This window comes from Sciurus carolinensis, chromosome X (genome assembly GCF_902686445.1).
Source record: "Sciurus carolinensis chromosome X, mSciCar1.2, whole genome shotgun sequence".
Lineage (NCBI taxonomy): Eukaryota > Metazoa > Chordata > Mammalia > Rodentia > Sciuridae > Sciurus > Sciurus carolinensis.
This window is the reverse complement of record NC_062232.1, coordinates 115091137-115115645: the sequence shown is the minus strand read 5'-3', so window position 1 is coordinate 115115645 and position 24509 is coordinate 115091137. Positions and strand designations below refer to the sequence as shown.

The window sequence follows — 24509 nt, the reverse complement described above, 5'->3', positions numbered from 1 at the left end:
AAGCAACATGCAATATAGCAAGATAAAACTGAAATAGAAAACAAAAAGAAACAAAGGAGAAAGCAGGAAATTATATGTAGTAACACTGTTAAATATTTGTTATTAACTATCTTGTGCTTTTTTTTTAAAGTATGTTTTCCTCAGTCATGAATTTAATAGGTAAGATTAGCTTTGTAAAAGAAAGGTAACATTTTACAATATAATGTGATAATGTGAAAATGATGCACAAAATAATATTCTGGTAGTTTTAGTGAGTTAAAAATTTAGGTTATTTTATTGTTGGCATAGTAGACATCCCCAAGACAGGCATGGTTGCTATTGATTGTATTATGTTATACTTGTAATTTGCAAGTTATAAATATACATTTGATTAGTCTTGGGTTTTCATATCTGTTTTTAATAAGTTGAATGGAGAGGCAAACTAGAGTAAAGAAATCCAAACTTGAAGTGAAGTTCTTGCCCAGACTCTGTCATTAATTATGCTTAATTCCTTGGCTTATTCCCCCTTACAAGTTGAGGGACTTGGAACATCTATAGTTTAGTAAAGTTGTAGTTTTACTTATTTAGGAATGTATATTTCCCTTGATCTTTCCACTTAGGATCATTTTATAATGTTAGTTGATCTATGTTATATATATACTCAGTTGTAGAATATTAACATAATTAAATGTCTTTTTCACAGAGAGACCTCTGTCCCCCAAGGCTGTCAAAGGATTTGAAACTGCTCCACTTACCAAGAATTATTATACTGTGGTGAGTGTTCAGATGATGAACAAAAATTTTCTTGACTCTACATGGAAACTTTCTACTTGTCAAATCATTTATGTTTTGAGGTGACACAAAGGAAAAACTGGATAAAGTTGCATTGCAAGGTTTCAGTGCCATTTGCATTGCCATGTTGCTCTTTTACTTGTAGGATTCTTACAGATGTCTGGAAGTTTTATATCCACTGTACTAAAAAAATTCAAGGGTAGCACAAAGAGGGAGGCCTGTTAAATAGCAATGAAAAAGAAATTGGTTCATATGTAGGCATTATGGAGAAATTCAGCAGTTAGACATAGTCTTCCAGATGAGAAGGTAAAATCCCAAGTTCCTGTAATGCTGTACATTTTAAGTGATTGTGTTCTGTAATTTTAGAATCAATCAATTCATTATATGCTCTGGAATATTATCAACTCTATTCTTGAGGAGAGCCCAAAGGAAGACTGCCCTTTGGCACAGAGGGAGGAATGAAACAGTCCTGGCTTGAACACAGATATGTCAAGTTTTATTAGCTATAAATAGGGCATGTGCAATACTCAAAATAAGTTCCTGTTTGAAAAAGAAATCACATCATTCTACTTAATTTACTCTCTGCTTTCCTTCATGTCTCCCTTCCAGACTTGACCCAATCACTAATGAAAAGGTCAAGTCATCATTACTTCTAAGTTGCCCTGCTGGGTAGCCTCATGATCTCCCCAAAACCTCTGCTGAAACACAGTTTCAATTTTTACCCAGTGTTTTCTGTGCATTTGTACTGCATGCTCATTTCATTTTGTGCACGGATAAGGAGTTTTTAATCATCTCTATACAGGTATGTGAATGTCATTTGGTTTCCAAAAATTGAATTTCACTCTTCAGTGAATTTGTTTCATACTGGTGACATAAGCAGTAGGTATTAAGAACACTCAAGACGGGAACTTTATAGGTAAATGGACAACAATCATAAGGGAACTATTTTATGGATATTTTTTCTCTAAAATCTCTGAGGAAAAATATATGACCTAGCAGAGCTGGGCTCCCTCATCCCTTTCTTCCTGACCACTTCTTTTAGCTGCCAGGTGACCTCTACTAATTAAATTTGTAAGGAAAGGAGACAGTTGAATGACAGATGAGAATGTTACCATAGCTTCTTCTCCCTATTGATCTAGAGCATACTATAACTCTGCTTTAGATCTCTTTCTGTGTCTGCTTATTCCACCAGCTTAAACTGTTGTTAGGGAGTTGGGGTGTAGCGCAGTGGTAGACAGTTTGCCTAACATGCACAAGGCCCTGGATTCTATCACCAGCACTGAAAAAAAATTGTTAGGATTACCCAAGACAGATTAACCTCTGTGATTTTTATGGGCTTTATGTAAATCATATATATATATATATTATGTAGAATTTGGGGTGTACTGCAATTTGTATAATCAACCTCCTATCAGAAGACATGTGTATTGTTTCTAGTTCCTTGATACAATAAACAACTCTGCAGTGAACATCTCATACATATTACTTTACCAAAACATATAAGGATATGTAGGGTGGATTCCTAGAAGGCAAATTATTTGTTTGAAAGATATATATGTTCTTAAATTTTTGATAAATATTGTCTCAAATCTCAAATTTAATAAAGAAAATAGAAAGTCTTGGCCAATTCATAATGACTTGTGAAGGAAATAAAGAACTTTGGCATCAGCATTGTTAAATTATTGAGTAAAGACCAGTTGGACATATTGTAACTATATATGGATGTGAAGAGATGTTCGTTGGATGGAGGCTGTTTTTTTAAAATTTACATTTCTTTGGTTTGAGTGTTTATACACATTTTTAGTGGTACTTAACTCAACATATGTTCTCAGTGTTCTGATTGTCTTCCTTATTTGTGTTGAATGCCTGAAAAAATTTTAAAAATACTATCCCATCCATAGGATTTGGAGAACTGGAAAGTCACATTCACCACACAAAAGGTATCTCCATCTGATCTTAGAACTTTTCTTCCTACTAAGAGTCATTAATTGTATATCTTTCCTGTTACTAGACCTGTAGGAATAAGAGTGATTTTTACTCAATTCCAAACACCTTTTCTGATCATATGACTAATTAAATAATTGTTATTAAATATCAGACAATACAGGAAAAGTATAAAGAAGAAAACAGAAACCATCTTTAGTCCCCAGCACTTAGAAATGATCAGTATTAACATGTGAGTGAATCTTATGTCAAACTTTTTCTGAGAAAAGCATATGTTTCATGCATATATATATATATATATATATATATATATATATATAGTGGGATACATGTGTGTATATGGTATATATCTGTATCTTTTTAAAAAATAAATGAGGAACTATGCATTCTTCATTACATCCCCTTCATGGAGATTTTTCTATCCCCATACTTCCCTAGTACCTATCTCTGACCAGACCCATTTTTTTATTTGTTCTTTTTAAATATCCATGACAGTAGAATGTATTTTGACATATCATACATACATGGAGTATAACTTCCCATTCTTGTGGTTGTACATGATGTGGAGTTTCACTGGTGGTGTATTCATATATGCACATCGGAAAGTTATGTCCAATTCATTCCACTGTCTTTCCTGTTCCCATCCTCCTCCCTTCCCTTAATTCAGACCCATTCTTATGTTTTTCTATTCTATGACTTTTTGCTAGTCTAAGCTCTCTTTATAGCTCTATGTATTGTCAAATGAGAGAGAGAGAGAGAGGGAGAGAGAGAGAGAGAGAGAGAGAGAGAGAGAGAGAGAATGAGAATGAGAATGAATATGAGTAGGGAGATTTCCTATAACAAATTGGTTAACGTGTCTATGGAAGCTGAGAAATCATGTGTCCTGCTGTCTGAAAGCTGGAGACACAGGAAAGTCAGTACTATAATTCAGTCTTGAGTCTTAAGGTCTGATTTGACCAGACAACTATGTGAGTTTCATTTTGAGGGTAGGAGAAGACCAATGTTACAACACAAGCAAATAGGTAAAGAGCAAGTTCTCCCTTCCTCTACCTTTGTGTTCTATTTAGACCTTCAATGGACTGGATGATGGCCACCCATATTCGGGAGGCAATCTCATCCCAGAAACATCCTGAAAGACATACCCAGAAATAATGTTTAGCTAAATACTCTATCTGGGCACCCTGTGATTCAGTCAGGTTGAAATGTAAAATTAACCATCAATTTCTATAAACTTTGGCAAGATAGAGACTTCCTAGAGTTTGAAAATTAACATTCTCCCCCACTTTTCAGATTTCGAAGGAATTGTCAACTGATTTTCAGCCCCACTTAAGACTTGAAGCAATTCTGGTGTCATGTCCATTTTGAAATGTTAAGAAGTTATCCACTGTGACCAAGATGGAGTTAGATACCCATCTTTGACCCGTACCTGCCATGGGGCATGTTTAATGTATATAATTGAGGTTTTTCTACTCCTGGCCTGTTGTTTTGAATTGAAACTTAGCATCCATTATGAATGTGGCACCCCAGAGGAAGACTTAGCTGCACCTGACCTTGATTTGTTCATTGTCTTCAACTTTTCTGCCCTATGTTATACTTTTCTCATTATTAAAAAAAAGAAGTGTTTCATTTTCCTACTTATTATTTTTCTAATAGTCTTTTATTGGCTTTCTTTGCCCACTGAAACTTAATGTTATATGCCAGGAAGGACTAAAAAGCAAAGAACAGAAAAAGGAATCTATGCAGCTTAATTGCCAGACTTCACATAGGTCTTGGTATCCATAGTCTCATTTGGGTAGGCAGGACTGACATGACAGCATCAGTCATAGGACAGAGAATGATGTGACATTGTAAAGTGTCATAAGATGGGTATCTCAAAATGTGGTTGGGGATCTTTTGCATCAGAAGCACAAACTTGTTATAACTACACACATTTGGGCCCCATAACTGACTTGCTACATCAGAATCTCTGGGCATAGATCCCAGGAAAGACTTTTTAAACAATTCTCCCTGTTTCACAACCTTATTCCCTCCCCACAGTTGATTTTGGTGCTCAGTTAAACTAAAATTTGAGAATTAATAGGGTAAAGGGAATGGAGGAGGTAGTATTCAAGGTGTATTTTAGAAGAAAATCAGAGCTTATATAAGCAGAGAAGACCTGAAAGGGAATTCAGACAGGAGTAACTATATGAGCAGATTTCACCAGGCAAGAATGTGTATGCCTGCAGTTCATCCCTGCAGGCCATAGAGTGGACCATACTCTCTTCTTCCCCCATCAAAATGTCCCTTAGAACTGTTACAGCACACTAATGAAGCTGTCCTTTGTGTTATCATAAAGGCTAGACACACAGTAATCCTGATTTTCAACTTCGGGGATGAGAATCTATCTGCAGAGTGAGATAGACTCCCTACCTCCAGATAGGAAAATATAATCAGTAAGATCCAGTATTATTTAGTTCAACTTTCTTCCATTTTATGTAACTTACAGTTGATGCCTAAAGGGCATGTCTTACAGAGCCGACATGCAGTAGGAAAGGTGGGAGGAAGTCAGTGGCATTTTAAATAAAATAACCTGGGAAGCCTCCTGTAACTCTTGCTCTAGCCTCCCACCTGCTTACCCTCATTTTCTCTCACTCATCTCTCCACCCACTGGCTCCCACCCTGAATTTTCTCTACCTTTCTACTGCTTATCCACCTTTTTTATTTTACTAGTCAAAATGACATTACACCATTGATTCCATTAATTCTCTTCTCCATATCCCATTGTGGTATGGATTTGGACTGTCACCCAAAGACTCATGTGTTGAAGGTATGGTCCCCAGTGTAGCAATGCTCAGAGATAGGGATTTGGGTAAGTGATTGAATCAGGAGGACTTTGATCTCTTAAGTGGATTAATCCACTGATGGATTTGTAATTTGGATGGACTTTTGGAGATGTTGGAAATTGTGGGTTGTGGGACCTGGTTGAAAGCAGTGACTTCCTGGAGGCTTGCTCTTAGGGACTATCTTGTTCCTGGCCACCATGAGGTGAGCAGCTCTGCTCCACCACACCCTCTCTGCCATGATGTTCTGCTTCGCCACAGGCCCATAGCAATGGAGACAGGTGAGCATGGACTGAAAACTCTGAAACTATGAGTCAAAATAAATCTTTCCCCCTCTCAGTCCTTTTTTTTTTCCAGATATTTTGTCACAGTGATGAAAATCTGACTCACATTCCCTATTTTTTTTTTACCTATCCTCTTCCTGTCTTACTCCTCCATATATCTCTTCTATCTAAAGGCTGCAGGTAGAGGAAGTGACAGAATTTTGTGAAGTTGGTGAGTCTGTCTCCGGATAATGAAGGATAGTGCTGCATATTTTGGGAAAGCTGAGGATCTGGTGGTGTGAAATCAATCACTGCTCTTGAAGGTAGAGAGGCAGTTCTACTGGCATATAAATCAAATATGACCCAAGTACATTCTCAAAGTACTTTGCTATCATTAACTCATTTTTAGAGGCATCATAATTATCTCAAAATTCCTACAACATAGTTTTACTTTGATTTAAGGTTTCCTGAGACCATTATATTCTTCCTTTATCTTGGGACATGTCTTGAAATATATTTTCAGGCATGGTTTATGCATTTTAAACTCTTCATACTTATGTGACTCCTTCCCTTTAGAAAACAGTTATAGAGGTGAACTCACTCAAAAGCCTTTCCAGGAAATGTAGGAAATTTATTTTACTGGAAAATCAATAACTGGGGATGGAAGTACAAAAGGCTTCCACCTCTTTTCTGTGGCTTCTCACCATCTGATTTATTCTGAATTCAGGCAAAGTTTAGTTGAGCAACAGGATGGTCAAAGGCAGTGTCTGGACACAGTCTATTTTAGTAAGTTTGAATGGATTTCATCTTGATCAAATTGTACCACTCTGAAGTTGGTTGGCCTGCCAAACTCCTTGCCTTCTGACTCACCACTGAGACCTTCTGTTGGGGAACACACAGCCTTCTCTGTCTGCTTCCCTTCTTATCCTTTCATATTACATGCCCTGTGGCCTGAAAAATGACCAGTCTCAGAAGTTCATCAGTCAGTCTTTTGAGATTGAAGAAAGCAATAAACGTCTAAGTGAATTTGGGAAAGAATCTCAAGCATCCACCCTAATGGGCATTTCTGTTAATCAAAACACAGCAAGGACAGTTTTATTTAATATACTACCATCTATATTTGGTTTGGTGGACATAATTTAGTGACAAAAGTTATTAACTGCCTTTGTCACTTCAATTTTGTGAAGTCAGCATCTTGCCACCCTCAAAAGTTGCAGTAATGTGAGTTTAATGTACATTTCTGTTTAGCTTTCCAGAGTTTACTCAAAGGCAGCAGGAAGTATCTGTCTGTCTCACTTGCACTTGCCTTTTGTCTGTCCCATGTCAGTGGTTTCAGCAGAGACGGCACTCCTAGAACACATGCAACCTCACCTATCAAATAAACCCTTTGGAGCACGACAGTTGGCATCTTTCTTGAAAAATGTTAGCAATTTCGTGTAAAAGAGCCCCAGATGATAGCATTTTAAAAGAAGTTGAAATAATAAAGCTATTTCAATGGAGGACAGGGAGGTTGCATTGCATCAGTCATGGAGTCAAAGGAATGTTTAGTTGTTTCAAAATCAAATTTTATGATGGAGATATCTGTATTTTTCTTCTTCCTCCCTCCCTCCCTCTCTTCCTTCCTTCCTTCTTTCCTTCCTTCCTACCTTCCTTCCTTCCTTCCTTCCTTCCTTCCTTTCCTTCCTTCCTGTGTGTGGTACTAGAGATCGAACCCATGAGCCCTCTACCACAGAGCTACACCTCCAGCCCTTTTTAATTTTTATTGAGTCAGGGTCTTGCTATGTTGGCGAGACTGGCCTAGTACTTTTGATCCTCCTGCCTCAGCCTCCAGAGTTGCCAGGATTACATGTGTGCAACACTACACTTGGCATATACATGAATTTTCTAATTAAAAAATTCCCTCCAGAAGACCACATGCCTAGCATGTGCAAGGCACTGGGTTCAATCCCCAGCACTGCAAAAACTAAGAAGAAGAAAATTCCCTTCAGGCATTGAGTGTTCTGTTTTTCTTTATTTCAATTGATATTATAATTCATGTGGTGTGACTGTTATAGACAACAGTCCTTGAAGGGAGGATAAGGATATGAGATGGCTTACTACCAAGCTCATTTTAGAAAAACACATGAACAAAAATATGATGAAAAGATTTAATTCCCTCTTCAAAATAAGAAGGAAGGCTTGACACCATCATTTTTGACTCCCAATACAAATACTATAGACAACCAAATAATTTTTAAAACAAAATAATCTGTATGTGAGTCTTGCCTCCTAATTCTTAATAGAATATGGTACTGCTGAATTTTGGGATACTTCTATCCATTTCTGTGACTAAGAAAATGAATATTAGGGCTGAGCATGAGTATAAGTGATTGAAATACTACAGTGAACAACAGCTGAACTGGGCAGAGAGCTATCATGATGGGCAAACTTGAGCTTCAGACATCACACAGCACTGGATAAAGACTTGGAGTCAGAGGTGAACCAGAAGAGTTTTTATTAATAGAAGAAAAATCAGTGCATTGATTATTTTTTTGATAACAGCTTCATTGAGATATCATCCACATACCATATAATTCAACATTTCAAGTGTACAATTCACTGTTTTTATTATATTCACAGAGTTGTACAATGAAGAACACTATCTCATTTAATTTTATAATGTTGTGATCACTCCAATAAGAAACCCAGTAGCGATCCTCATATCCCCCATCCTCTGACAACTGCTTATCTTTTTTCTGTCTCTTTGGATTTTGCCTATTCTGGAAGTTTCATATAAATAGAATTATATAATTTGTAATATTTTGTGTCTGGCTTCTTAGTATAATTATTTTCAAGTCTCATCCATGTTGCAGCATATATCAATATTTATTTTTATGGATGAATAGCATTCTATTGCATGGATATACCATGTTTTTTTATCCATTTATCATCTGATGGATCTTTGGGTTGCTTCCAATTTTTGGTTATTATTAATAATGCTGCTGTGAACATTTGTGTGCAAATTTGAGGGGGCATATGTTTTCATTTCTTTTTTTAAATTTTTTTATTTGTCAACAGACCTTTATTTCTATTTATTTATATGTGGTGCTGAGGATTGAACCCAGTGCCTCACACATGCTAGGCAAACACTCTACCACTGAGCCACAACCCCAGGCCCTGTTTTCATTTCTTTAGGAGCAGAATTGCTGAGTTATATGGTAAATCTTTGTTTGACCTTTTAATGAATGGTCAAATTGTTTTCCATGGTAGCTGGACTGTTTTACATTCTTATAAGCAATGTACATAGGTCCCAGTTTCCCCACATCCTCATCAACACTTTCTATTGTCTGTTTTTAAAGTTTTATCACAGCCACCCTAGTGAATGCAAAGTAGTATCTTGTGGTTTTGATTGGCATTTTCCTAATGATTAATGATTTTGAGTATCCTTAATGGTCATTTGTAAAGCTTTAGAGAAATGTTTATTCAAATCCTTTGCCAACTTTTAATTGATTGTTTTTATTTTTGAATTCTAAGAGTTCTGTATGTATTCTATATACTAGACTCTTAACATAGATATGATTTGAAAATATTTCTTCCATTCTATAAGTTTTATTTTCACTTTCTTGAAAAGTTTTCAATTTTGATGGATTCTAATTTACCTATTTTTTTCTTGTTACTAATACTTTTGATATTATTTAAGAATCTGTTGCCAAATCCAAACTCATGAAGATTTTCTCCTCTGTTTAAGACTTTTTTTAGATTTAACTCTTTTTTTTAACGTACTAGGGATTAAACTCAGAAGCACTCTACCACAGAGCTACATCCCCAGGCCTTTTTGTTTTTTGTTTTGAGACAGGGTCTAACTAAGTTACCAAGGCTGGCCTCAAACTTGCTATCTTCCTGCCTTAGCTTTCTGAGGAACTGGAATTACAGTTGTGCACTACTGTGCTTGGCTGAATCCATTTGATTTCATTTTTTATAAATGGTGTGAGGTAGGGATGCAAATTCTTTCTTTTGCATTTGGATATCCTATTTTCCAAACACTATTTGAAAAGATTCTTTCCCCCATTGAATGGTTTTGAGATCCTTGTCAAAAATCAATTGACTAAAGATGTTTGGTTTCATTTCTAGGATCACAATTGTTCTCTTTTGTTCACATCCCACTTGGGCAAGGGAAAGGGTTCCTGTTGGAAGAATGGGCTGAGTATGAAATATAAGCTATGAAATTTATATATCAGAAAATAAGACAAAAGGCAAGAATATCTTAGGAACAGGGGTGTAACCATCCAGAAGGGTCTGGCTCTAACAAAGGAAGGAGCCTGTGTTGGCTTTATTTATATTGGTACAGATCAAAAGGGACCAGTAGACGCTTGGAGAAGAACAAGATAGGGGTGGGGGTAAGCAGTCCACTTGGCTCTTGCAGGATACTCCTTTTTCAGTTGCTTGTACTGGAACCTGACTGGTGAGCTAACACAGGATACCACGTGACTCAGGCATTTTCCAACAGTGGATATCCCACTGTGAGTTCCTGAGGTCAGGCATTCCTGGTTAATGGCTCGAACCTCACCCTGTTCTCATACCAGTCATGGATGGCTTCCTGCAGTTCTCTATTGACATATATATATATCTATCTTTATGTCAGTACTACACTATCTTTTAAAAATTATCTTATATTTTAGATTGACAGATAAGTAGTATTTATCATGTACCACATGAAGCTTTGAAATATGTGTACATTGTTGAATGACTAAATCCAGCTAATTAACATATGTATTACCTCAATAGTTTTGGTGAGAATACTTAAACATCTATTCTCTTAGCATTTTTCAAGAAAACCTTATATTGTTATTTACTATAGTCACCATATCGTGCCATAAAACTCTTGAACTTATTCCTTCTATCTAATGTGAATCTGCACTCTTTAATCACCATCACCTTAACTCTGCCCCTACAACTACTCCAGCTCCTGAAAACCACCATACTTCAACTACAGAATTGTTTAAAACTCCATATACAAGGAGATGATGCAGTATTAGTCTTTCTGTGCCGGGCTTATTTCACTTAATATGATGTCCTCCAGGTTCTTCCATGTCATTGCAATGGCAAGATTTTCTCTTTTTAAAGGATAGAACAGTATTCTATTGTGCATATATACCACATTTTCTTTGTCCATTCATCAATTGAAGGACATCTAGGTTGGTTCCACAATCTGGCTATTGTGAATTGAGCAGCTATGAACATTGATGTGGCTGTATCTCTGTAGTATGCTTATTTTAAGTCCTTTGGGTATAGGCCAAGGAGTGGGATAGCTGGGTCAAATGGTGGGTCCATTCCAAGTTTCTAAGCTTTGCAGAGTGGCTGCACTAATTTGCATCGCCACCAGCAATGTATGAGTGTACCTTTTTCCCCACATCCTTGCCAAAACGAATTGTTGCTTGTATTCTTGATAATCCCCATTCTAATTGGGGTGAGATGGAATCTTAGGGTAGTTTTGATTTGCATTTCTCTTATTAATAGAGATGTTGAACATTTTTTCATATATCTGGACGTTGATTGCTTGTAGATCTTCTGTGAAGTGTCTGCTCATTTCCTTAGCCCATTTGTTGATTGGGTTATTTGTATTCTTGGTGTAAAGTTTTTTGAGTTCTTTATAGATTCTGGAGATTAGTGCTCTATCTGAAGTGTGTGTGGCAAAGATTTTCTCCCATTCTGTAGGCTCTCTCTTCACATTGCTGATAGTTTGCTTTGCTGAGAAAAAAGCTTTTTAGTTGAATCTATCCCAATTATTGATTCCTGCTTTTATTTCTTGTCCTTTGGGAGTCCTGTTAAGGAAGTCTGATTCTAAGCCAACATGATGAAGATTTAGACCTACTTTTTCTAATGTAAGGTGTAGTTCACAATAGCTAGGTTGTGGAACCAACCTAGATTCCCTTCAATTGATGAATGGATAAAGAAACTGTGGTATATATACACAATGGAATATTACTCAGCCATAAAGAAGAATAAAATTATGGCATTTGTGGGCAAATGGATGAAGTTGGAGAATATCATGCTAAGTGAGATAAGAAAATCTCAAAAAAACCAAAGGATGAATGATCTCTTTGATAAGTGGATGATGATACATAATGGGGGGTGGGAGGGAGGCACAAATGGAGGAAGGATGGATTGTATAGATGAATGAGGGGTGGGAGGGGTGGAAAAAATAACAGATTGAGACAAACATCACCCTATGTACATGTATGATTACACAAATGGTATGACTCTACTTCATGTGCAACCAGAGAAATAAGTTTTGCCCCATTTGTTTACAATGAATCAAAATAAATCATCTTCCATACCAATGGAATGGATGAGATTCCCTGCTGTTTTTGTCTGTTAGCTTAACATTTAGTCTTATGTGTAAACCTTTAACCTACTTTTTTTTTTTTTTGGTACTGGGAATTGAACCTAGAGACACTTTACCACTGAGCTACAAACCCAGTCCTTTATTTTTTATTTATTAAGAACCCAGGAGTGTTTAACCACTGAACCACATCCTAATCCCACCCCCATTTTTAATATTTGGGTCTTGCTAAGTTGCTTAGGGCTTCACTAAGTTGCTGAGGCTGGTTTTGAACTTGCAATCCTTCTGCCTTAGTCTCCCGAGCCACTGAGATTTACAGGTGTTGATCTTTGTATGTGGCATAAAACCACAATCTGTTTTCATTCTTCTATATATGGATATTCAGTTTTCTCAACATCATTTATTAAAGAAACTGTCCTTTTGCCATTGTGTGTTCTTGGCACCTTTGTCAATTGCTATAAATGTGTGAATTTATTTCTGAATTGTTATTTCTGTTCCATTGGCCTGTGTGTTTGTTTTTATGTCAATATCATGCTGTTTTTATTACTATGGCTTTATAGTATATTTTGAAGTCAGGTAATGTGATGCCTCCAGCTTTGTTCTTTTTCATTAGAATTGCTTTGTCTATTTAGAGTCTTTTTTAGTTTCATATGAAGTAGAATTGTTTATTTCTTTGAAGAACAACATTAGTATTTTGAAAAGGGATTTTATCAATTCTGTGGACTACTGCGTACTGTTCTACCATGATTACTGCTACTTTGTAGTAAGCTTTGAAATTAGGTTGTGTGTACCCTCCAACTTTGTTCTTCTTTTTCCAGGTTTTACGAATTTGTGAAGAATTGATATTAGTTTCACTTTTGGGTAGATTCTACCAGTGTTTAAGCCACATTATTCTAGGCTTTAATTTGTGGGAAGTTGTCTTGATTATGAATTCAATCTCTTGTTATACTTCTATTCAGATTTTCTACCTTTTTGTGGGTCAGTTTTGTGTCTTTCTAGACATCTCACTTAGGTATTTGATTAGTTGACATACCATTACTATTAGTTTTATTTTCTTCTATTGCTTTTTATTTCTGCAATGTTTCATTCCTATTTTTATTACATTGAGTTTTCTGTCTTGGTCAGCTAACAGTTAGTATAGGTAGACTTTTGTCAATCTTGCTGGTCTTTTCTAAGAAGTAATTTTTTATTTCCTTGCTTTTATCTATTGTTTTTATGTGCTTTCCCATCATTTTCTGCTCTAAATTTTAATTTTTCTTTCCTTCTCTTTGCCTTGGGTTTAGTCTGCTTTTCTTTTTCTAGTTTCTGAAGGTAGAAAGTAAAGTTATTAATCTGAGGTCTTTCTTCTTTTTGTTAAAATAGACTTCATTTTTAGAGTGGTTTTAGGTTCACAGCAAAATTGAATGGAAAGTACAGGGAATTCCCATAAAGCATAACCTTCCCTATTATCAACATCCTGCACCCCAGTGATGCATTTACTACAATCAATTAACCTGAAATGACCCATCATTATCATTCAAAGTCCATGTTTACATCAGGGTTCATTTTTGGTCTGCACAGCATAAGGGTTTTGACAGACATTATACATAACACATATAATGACTTTTATCCAACATTGTAGAATTATACTGAATAATTTCACTACCTTAAAAATCCTCTGTGTTTTGCCTGTTCATCCTTCTCTACAACCCTTATCTCCTGGCAACCACCAATTTTTTTTTTTACAATATTCATAGTTTTGTTTTTTCCTGAATATCATATAGTTGGAATTATACAGTGTGTAGGATTCACAGATTAGCTTCTATCATTTAGTAATTTCAGCTTTCTTTTTTCTTTTTCTTTTTCTGAATCAGGGATTTGAACATAGAGGTGCTAAACCACTGAGCCACATCCCTGGCCATTTTTGTTCTTTCTTTAGAGACAGGTTCTCATTACATTGCTTAGGGCCTCACTAAGTTGCTGAGGCTGGCTTTGAATTCATGATCCTCCTACCTCAGCCTCCTGAGTTACTGAGATTATAGGTGTGTACCACTGTACCTGTCATCAAACTTTCTTTTCATTAGTGTTAACAATGATCTCTCTTTCTTTATTCCCTTTCATTTATGTATGTTTTATATTTAAATTGCATTTCTTGTAAATAGCATGTTTGGGCCTTGGTTTTTTTTTATCAATTTTGAAAATATCTCTCTTAATTTGTATATTTAATCCATTGACACTTAAAATAGCCATCAATATAGTTGAATACCTACCATATTTGTTGCCGCTTTCTGTTTGTTGCCCTTGTTTATTCTTTTCTTTTTTGTACTGGGGATTGAACCACCAAGCCACATCCCCAGCCCTTTTTATTTTTTATCTTGAGAGAGGGTCTTGCTAAATTGCTTAGGACCTCGCTTAGTTACTGAGGCCGACTTCGAATTTGGGATCCTCTTTCCTCAACCTCCTGAGCCACTGGGATTACAGGAGCGCCCAGCTTGTTGCCCTTGTTGTTATTCTGTTTTTGTCTTCTACTTTTTTCTGTTTCTTATTGTTTTTATTTAGCATTTTATAGGATTTCATTTTCTCAGCATATCAATCATAATAATGTTTTAAAACTGTTTTTAGTGATTTCCCTAGAGTTTACAATATACATTAACAACCAATCCAAGTTCATTTTCAAATAGCATTATACAAGGTATGCAGTAGTACAAGTACCTTATAATAATTTCTTTGTTTCAGCATTGATGTCATTCATTTCACTTAGACATAAGCATACCTAAGTGTATACGTATACACACATAATGAAATACATCATTGCTGTTTTGAATAAATTATTGTCTCTTAGGTAAATTAAGAATGAGAAAAAAAATGGAAGTTTCTATTTTGTCTTCACTTAGTCCTTTTCTGTTCTTCTCTTGTTTATTTATGTACATCCAGGTTTCTGATCTATATATATCATTTTCCTTCTCTCTGAAGAACTTCTTTTAACATTTCTTGCAAATTAGGCTTAGTGCTGACAGTTTTTGTTTGTCTAAGGAAGTCTTAGTTTTCCTTTGCTTTTGAATAATAGTTTCACAAGGTAAAGAATTCAAGGTTGGTGTTTTTTTCTCAACATTTTAAATCGTTTATTGCACACTTTTCTTTCTTGCATGGTTTCTGAGAAGTCAAATGTATCTGTTATCTGATCTCCTGAATAGGTAAGCTACTTGGTTCCTCCATCTTCTTCAAAGATTTTGTTTTTGTTTTTGATTTTCTGGAGTCTGAATATTATATGCCTAGATTTTTTGCATTTATTCTGCTTGTTGTTTGCTGAGCTTCCTGGATCTGTCGTTTGGTGTCTGACGTGAATTTTGGGGAAATTCTCAGCCATTGTTGTTTTAAATATTTCTTCTATTCATTTCTTGCTTTCCTTTATTTTTGGTATTCCTGTTATGTGCATGGTAAACTTTTTGTAATGCCACTGTACTGTAAACTTCTTCAGTACTTCTCAGTTCCCACTCTTAGGTGGGACAGGATGGCTAGAGAGGTGCAGTGGAGGAGGGTGTTTTCCCTTCTTCCATTCTGAAGGCTAGAAGATGGTTGGAGTTGAGCATTTTACTTCCCCATGTCTGTTAAGCTCTCATGAACCTCCAATAACTTGTGTGCTGGTAGTTTCTCCTGAAGGAAGGATATTTAAAGAACAGAATGTTCTCATGTTGTTCAAAATGACTACTTTCCCCCTCCTCCTGTATAAAGCATGAGGATATTTCCTCTGTTCTTCACTGGTACAACTGGTAGGGCTTCTGGAGATAAAATTCAAAGAAGTGTGGATGTATTCCCTTAATACTGACCACCCTGGAGTTGTCAATTCTCAGATGTATCCATACTGAGCCCCTAGCAATCTTGTCAATTAAAGCTTCAGGTTTTCCTGCCCTGGTCCTGATTCCCATGGAGGCTTCTAATTGTGGGTCTCTGCTCTGATAAATTATAATTCTCCTTATCAGCTGTCTCTCAACCTTTTGGAGTAGCAGTGCTCTTATGACCTCACTTTTCTGACAGATTTAAGAAAAATATGTTTGCTGTTTTTTGTTTTGTCTGGCTATTTACTTCTTGTTAGAATGGAATAACAACATCCAAGCTCCTTATGTGCTGGACTGGAAATCAGAAATCATCTTTCTTCCTTTTTAATATAGCTCTTTACAGCTGTAAGCACTACTTTAACTGTATTCCCTAAATTTTTGTATGCTGTGTTTCATTTTCATTCATTCCAAATTTTCTAAGGTCCTTTGTTGTGCTTACATTATCTATAGGGGATAACGTTTCTTTCCCATCAATGGATTAACCTCGGAGAATATCAGTACTTTCAGACCCCTGTATTTACATTTTTAGAGAATAGTTCCTGAGAAATAAAGGAACTGAAAGTAGACAAGAGTGACTGGGTGGGGGTTACAACTTAACCTCTAGCTTTTGAAGCTATCCCATGGCCTTCTAAGTCAGTGATTCTTAACCAGCAGTATTGCCTTTTAGATGACACTTGGCACTATCTGGACACATTTTTACTTGTTATAAGTGGGATATGGGGTAGGACAACCTGGAATCTAGTGGGTAGAGGCCAGGGATGCTGCTAAACATCCCATGATGCACAGGGCATCTTCTCACAACACAGGGATTATCTGGTCTGAAATGTTAGTGATGCTGCTATTGAGAAAAACCTTTTAAACCTCTTCAATTGTCAGACTATTTTCCACTCATCCAGCACTTACCTGTATAGTACCTCACTACTTCTTCACAATGGTCCCTGAGGTAGCTGAAAGGTCATAATCTGAGATGAGGTGAGTTAAGCATTAAAACTGAAGTAACCTGTCAGTCAGCAGCAGAGTCAAGATTACCATCCTCCAGTCCAGTTGTTTCCTAGAAAGCCCATCAATACCTGGGCCTCTACTTGCTTGGGCCATTCCATCTTTCAAAAGCAGATCATCATGCATTGTCTTGTGAGTATAGCCACTCTTTGCTATCTGCAGGGAATTGGTTCCAGGACCCCCCTACCCAAAAACAAAATCTGTGAATGTTGTGTCCCTTATATAAAAGGGCACACATAATATTTGCATATAACTGTGCACATTCTCCTGTATACGTTAAATAGTTTCTAGGCTACTTATAATACCTAATAAAATGTGAATGTTGTGTCAATAGTTGTCATGCTGTATTATTTAATGACAGGAAAAAATTTTATACATGTCCAGTATGGACACAATTTAAAAAAAATATTTTCAGTCTGTGCTTGATTGAGTTCCATGGATGTGGAACCCTGTGGATACAGAACCCAGTGGATATGAAACCCACAGATGCGGACAGCCAACTGTATATGTCTGGCATTCTGGCAGACTGATGTGCTTCTCCTAGCTAAGAACATCTCACTCTGTCTTGTAATCTCCTTTCTAATGTCTCCTTCTGCAAATAGAATGGAAACTCCCCATGGGCAGCACAGAAATTGTCATAGAGGAGGCACTTACTAAATTTTTGTTGAATGAATTAGAAGGTATAAAGTACAAACCAAAATATTATCCTGTTCATGTATAAACTTGAAATGAAAATTGTACCTCCTAAGGGGCTAGGAAATGAGGCATGACACTAGAAGTTGTGGGAAAGAGAAATTGTGGACCCATACATTGGTTGTTTTTCCTGTAGGATTTTGTGTAACATATAACCCTGATAGGTACTATATTATTTCCCTTGTTAAATTTCTCAAAATTCAGACTTCTTTTTTTGAATTATTCATACTATCACCTTTTATCTTTATGAAAAGGTCCATTTTAATCCTTCCTAAAAATTCCTCTTATCTTCATATTTTGTTCTCAGAAGGACTTATCAGAAACCTAACATAAAAAATATTTGGTGATTGCTGGGCAAGGTGGTGCTTGCCTGTTATAATCCCAGTGGCTCGGGAGGCTGAGGCAGGAGGATTGCATATTCAAAGCCAGCCTCAGCAACTTAGCAAGGCTCTAAGCAACTCAGTGACACCCTGTCTCTAAACAAAATATTGAAAAGGGCTTGGGACATGGCTCAGTGGTTAAGCACCCCTCAGTTCAATCCTTGGTACCAAAAAAAAAAAAAAAAGGTGATTTGTGTGTGTGTGTTTGGTGATGAAGATGGAACCCAGGGCACCACATATGCAAGGCAAGTGCTCTGCCACTGAATTATATTCCCCCTTCCCATACTTTGTGATACTTGGCATCACAGTTATCCTTGAATTATCTTGACATTGAATCTCTATGTTTTAAAGTAACTGGTCTCAATTTTCTCATCCATAAAATGGGGATAATAATCCTTATTTAACTAACTGTGCTCTTTCCTGAGGATCAAATTATTCACACACAAAAGCATTTTGGACATGTAAATGGCAAGGCTCCTCCAAATATGGGTGACTGAAAAATTGTGTTTGAATTAGTTGTGCAATGTAACCTGTTGTTGGAAATTAGAGTACTTTGCTATATCAAAATGAAGCGCATTCAGATTTTGTGCTCCTTACTTGCAGTGCCAACCTAAATAAATAAAGCCTTTTGTTTTTGCTAGTAATTTGGCTAAAAGATCTAAAGCTGTATTTGACCTTGGACTCTCTTTACAATTATAATACCTTAACCTTTGTTTCTCCGTAGGTGTTACAGAACATCTTGGACACTGAAAGAGAATATGCTAAAGAACTTCAGTCTCTTCTTGTTACTTACTTAAGACCCTTGCAATCCAATAACAAGTAAGATTTTCCTTTTAAACCCCTTGCTAAATAAAGAAAGATAATGTCAGCATATGGAGTCATTACTCTTATGTCACTGAATAATTGATTTTGCCCTTTAGAAGAATTTCCACAGATCACAGGTTGCCAAGAACATGGTCAGGGCAACAGAAATTATGCAAGATGTTGGTTTTGGAGAGCTTGGCTTGCTTTCTGTAGAAGGAATGAGAAGATCTGAATTTCTGCCTGTTATTTTTTATCTTGTATATTTTTGCATCTTCCTCATTTAACTTTTTTAAAAACTTACATCTTAATTGACAAATAATAATTGTACATATTTATGAGATACAGTATGAAGTTTCAATACATATATGTAACGATCAGATTCAGTAGATTGGTATATTCAGCACCCTGAACATTTATGATTTCTTTGTGTCGGGAACATTCAATAGCCTTTCTACCAGTTATTTTGAAATATACAGTTAATTTTTATCAACCATGTTACCCTACAGTGCTATAGAATATTAGAAGTTATTCCTCTTATCCAGTTGTACCTGTTAACCATCCTCTTCCCATGCCTCCTTCCTCACGCCCTTGCCAGGTTCTGGTAATCATCATTTTACTCTTTCTACCTGTGAGATGAACTTCTAAAAATGTTTTTTAGTTTCCATGTGTCTAGTACATTTTTAAAGTGGCATGTCTTATTTTACCTGCAAAGGACTTCCTGGTGCTTTTATTTAGAAAGCGCATAAACTGGAAATTCTTTTGTACAATTGATACTTCGTTGCCAGGGCAGAATCTCTTTCCTAAGCTGTGAGAGTGGAATGAGTATAGCACTTTGTGGATGTTCAGAAGGACAATTCAAGCCAGTATTTCGCTGAGCACATGGGAATGATAATGAGATATCAAAGTGTTCTTTAAAACAAAATGTTCGAACCTTATTTTGGTGTTAGAAATCTGAAGTGATTGTCAAAGGCCAGAAATGAAAACTTAGCTTTCATGAAAGAAAACTTTGGACCATTTAATTTTTTATGCTTCTAGGCACAACATATTTAACAAATAGAGGCTAACTGCATTTATTTGTGTAATTCTAATTGATTACACATCATTAGAGATCATGACGTATAAGTAAAATAGAGAATTTAGCAATCAATCCAAGGAATGGAGGACAGAAGTCTCCCTTTTTACCTCCAAAAAACCTGATTTCTATTTTATTTATTTTTTGGTATTAGGGATTGAACCCAGGAATGCCCCTTTTTTGTTTTTGTTTTTGTCTTTTTTTTTTTTTTTTGAGGCAGGGTCTCACTAAGTTTCCTTGCCTAGACCTTGAACTTACTTTTGCTAGACAGTTGCCTACTATCAACTTAAATGAGTTTCATATTTTTCACTATTTGTCTTCCTTTTTCCAAATCATGTTTGCTTAGGTATGTCTTGCCGAATTTCTAACTTAGTTATTCTCATTGCATTATAGGAATCTTTCTTCAGTATGAAAGGATTGTGTATTCCTTTGTGGGAAGAGTTTGAACATGATCAACAACGTTGTTTTTGGTTGTTATTGCTATATGAAATATGAAGTTTGCTGTGAATCATAGCTCTTACATTTGGATGGAACCTCAGGGTCTAATGCTCTGGGAGAAATTACTATCTCTATTGAATAGAGTTAAAAAGAAAGACTGAAGCCCAGAGAGGTTTCCTGCCTTGCCTATACACAGACAGTAAGAGACCAGGCTGGATCCACCATGTCTCTTGACAGCAGGTGAAATATGTTGTTGGTTTTCTGCAGGTGACAAGCAGAGGAGAGGGAAATTGAAGTGATAAACTTGGGAGGGGAGATGGTAAGATTTCAAATAGGAAGAGACTGATTAGCAATCAAGAACGAGTGAGAGGAAAAGATAGGCCCAGAGCCAGGGCAGAGGAGGTGAGAGACCTGAGTCAGACCTGCATTGTTCCTAAATATATTCGGAATGTAGTTATAGTAAGTTTCCATTAGTTCTGACTATCTAGTCAGCTCCAAGTGATCTCAGAAAAGCAGACTGTTTATCACCTGATCCTGAAGGTGCCAGAGAAGCTCCCAGTCAGGCTTAAGTAAGGGCCTGCCTCAGGTCATTGCTGCTACAAAGCAGCAGGCAGGGGAGCTGACTGCTAACAGTTTCATTTTTGACACCCATCACCAGAGTTTTTCAGCTTGTGGTTCAGGAGGGCACTATAGCAAAGGAACAGGAAGTTTTTTATACTCTAGGGGTTACTGGAGATGTTTGTTTGGGTCTTCCCATTTTTTTATTAGTCAGCAAAAATATTCTCTTGGAAATACTCTCTGAAGATCATTTTATTCTTAAGGAGAAAGAACAAGTGGTAAACACTAACCTTTTGAGAAAATCTTGGGAAATTTTTCTCTTCAGAAGTGGTTGGGAGCATGGACTGTGGAGCTAGGTTGTTTTGGTTCAATTTCTGTCTTTGTAATTCATTGGCTTTGTGACTCTGGGTGATGTGCTTAACCTCTCTGGGCCTGGATTGTCTTACCTGTAAAATGGATACAGCAGTAGTACCGACCGCAAAGAGTTATTATAAGGTTATTAAAATGAGTTCTTATTTGTTAAAAACTTGCATAAGTGTCCATCACTGTATTTGAGTTGAATCTTGTTCTTATTATCACTTACTATTTGGTAAGGGAAAACTGGACAAGTACATTCTTCATACAGAGGCCCTAGGTAAAATTATTCAGTTTGCCTTTATTTGACTCCACTCCATTCCAAAAATGAACAAATAAACATCAGTACTATTTTCTTCCTCTTACTTCCTTTCATAAAGATTTCCTTTAGTTGATTTATGAGCATTTTAGTTCAGGAGAATGATGATTTGCTATTTTTTCCTGTGCATTATTTGAGCATATGTATTTCAATTATTTTTCCAGTTCCTCTAGAAGATGGTACAGAAAAGTTTTTACGTTTATTCCCAGTCCTAATGTATGTTATCTATTTAGAATACATAGATTTTATGCACTTGTTATTGATTTTCCTCATGGATTTATAAACTATAAATGCCCCATATTATCACTCATCTTGTTTAGGATTATTATTATAGAAAAGGGAAACCAAAGAAAGAAATTTAAAAAGTTGCCCAAGACCATAGATTTGGTGGAAATTAAGAAGCAACAGTTAAAATACAGGAATTGCTTCCCTTCTATTTGCTGGATGTTAGCAATCCCTCTGCTAACTATAGATAGATATCTAACAACATCCTTAAATTCTGTTAACTGACTCTCCATGCTTATTTTTTTTCAGTCTGAGTACTGTGGAGTTTACATCTTTACTGGGAAACTTTGAGGAAGTATGTACATTTCAACAGACACTCTGTCAAGCCTTGGAAGAATGTTCAAAGTAAGTGTGGCATATTTGTTAGGATGGACAGGAACATTGAGTTGTTCTTGTCTTAACTGTTGCCTTAGTTAAGAGTGCTTTTATATTTATGCATAGATACATTGTCCCAGAACAAAGTAACAATACAGAGAAAATGCACTAGGTGGTGTTGTTTGCAGTATCAAAGCACTAGATATGTATCAGGGCTCTACATTTGGTAAATTATTTCTGACTATAATTTAAAAGCACATCAATTTACTGCTTATAGTCTCTGTAAGAGATACATAAGTTCTTAATTGACCATGGATGACACCTTCGACATTGAGTAAATATTTTCTTTGGTACATTGGACATTACTTGGAAACGTCATTCAGATTATCCTATTTCACACATTTGCTCTCTCTTGCTCTTTAGTGCTGGCAATTGAACCCGGGATCTTGTGCATGCTAAGCATGCTCTCTACCACTGAGCTACACCCACAGCCCATTTTCTCTCTTTTACTCATTCCTAGTGTTGCATCTATTATATTAGGTGCTGAAACATATAGAAAGTGGGGGAAAGAAAATTATATCTTTTTTTTTTTGTGGAGCTGGGGATTGAACCCAGGGCCTTGTGCTTGTGAGGTGAGCACTCTACCAACTGAGCTATCTCCCCAGCCCCAGAAAATTATATCTTTATATGAACTACAACATATTTGATGGCTAGTTGCTGAGGTATTCAACTTTATACTACAAAGTTAACAGTCATAGTCATCAGACAATGTATTTCTATTGCGAGATTAATTTTCCAAATAGCCTATCTTGGAGACATTGGTAGCTTTCATCTCTATAAATAAAATAGGGGTGGTTGCCTCTTTCTTTGGCTTTTTGAGGCTTGGGGGTTTTCCAGGGAGAAAGATGGAAAGATCCTAAACTACAAAGACCCGAGAAGCCACTTCAAATGCCAGTAGAGATCCAGATAATTGATATGGAAAGATGGTAACTAAGTGATAAGGGCAGTTTTGCAAAGTAGATTCATGATCTTCACTGTTCTATGGAGAAATGCATAGATATAAAAGCCCATGGAATGTGCCAAAATTGTTATTGTAGATATAATAGAAAGGTGTGATTTTGAGTAATTTTTTCTTTCTCTTGCTCTTCTGATTTTTCTACAAACAAAAAACAGATGACTTGTAATTTTAAAAATTAATTTAAAAAATCTTGAGGCCACCCTGCCTAGCAACCACCAGGCCAACAGGACTGACTATATCATATTCTTTTCTGGTGTGTCACTTTTGGTTTTGATTACTGTTGTCAGTACTTGAATTTCATATAAATCAGTTAAGAGTATTTTTAATGTGTCAAACTAAATTTGAATATAAGCATCTTAGAAATGAACAAATAACCCTACATACTAATTCCAAATAAGCATCTGATATAGGTATTATAGCTGTGTTTGATGGTTAGAGTTTAAAGCAGTGCTCAAAAGCCTACATTTCATGGATAAAACAGTTCTGATATAGTTTCATTTTTAATTGGCAAAACAGTCAAAAGGTTTACATTCTGCCAAGTTTAACAGGAATCATCTTCCTTCACCTTCCTTTTCCTATTTTACATTTTGTGTTGCACGTGTTTTGCTTACAGGTTTCCAGAAAACCAACACAAAGTAGGAGGTTGTCTGCTGAATCTCATGCCTCATTTTAAATCTATGTATCTGGCTTATTGTGCAAATCATCCATCAGCTGTAAACGTGCTTACCCAGCACAGGTAAATTGTTAATATTATCTTAACTAGGTTGTTTTGCAGTAAGATCTTTTCTTAGGACCACCTCTTTTGGAAATCCAAGGTCTGCAGTTGAATTCTTGATTATACATGTTCTTTTTTTAATTTATTTTTATTGTAAACAAATGGGATACATGTTGTTTCTGTTTGTACATGGAGTAGAGGCATACCATTTGTATAATCATACATTTACATAGGGTAATGTTGTTTGATTCATTCTGTTATTTTTTCCTTCCCCCCCACCCCTCCCACCATTCTTTTCCTTCTATACAATCCCTCCTCCCTCCATTCTTGCCCCCCTCCCACCCCCCATTATGTGTCATCATCCACTTATTAGCGAGATCATTCATCCTTTGGTTTTTTGAGATTGGCTTATCTCACTTAGCATGATATTCTCCAGTTTCATCCATTTGCCTGCAAATGCCATAATTTTATTATTCTTTATGGCTGAGTAATATTCCACATATATATATACCACAGTTTCTTTATCCATTCATCAATTGAAGGACATCTAGGTTGTTTCCACAATCTTGCTATTGTGAATTGAGCAGCTATAAACATTGATGTGGCTGTATCTCTGTAGTATGCT

The 24509-nt window shown here is 36.2% G+C and overlaps 1 protein-coding gene across 10 annotated transcripts in view; it reads left to right on the top strand.

The window, feature by feature from the left end:
• Window positions 1–24509, top strand: part of Arhgef6 (Rac/Cdc42 guanine nucleotide exchange factor 6) — a 110649-nt gene that overhangs the window by 43527 nt on the left and 42613 nt on the right. For 9 of the 10 annotated variants that reach the window (XM_047535718.1, XM_047535721.1, XM_047535720.1 and 6 more), the window contains 4 exons: window positions 683–753; window positions 18731–18825; window positions 22086–22181; window positions 23783–23905. In XM_047535718.1, coding sequence (XP_047391674.1) covers window positions 683–753; window positions 18731–18825; window positions 22086–22181; window positions 23783–23905 — 385 coding nt within the window. The remainder of the gene's footprint in view (window positions 1–682; window positions 754–18730; window positions 18826–22085; window positions 22182–23782; window positions 23906–24509) is intronic. The other variant, XM_047535719.1, reaches the window with a different exon arrangement.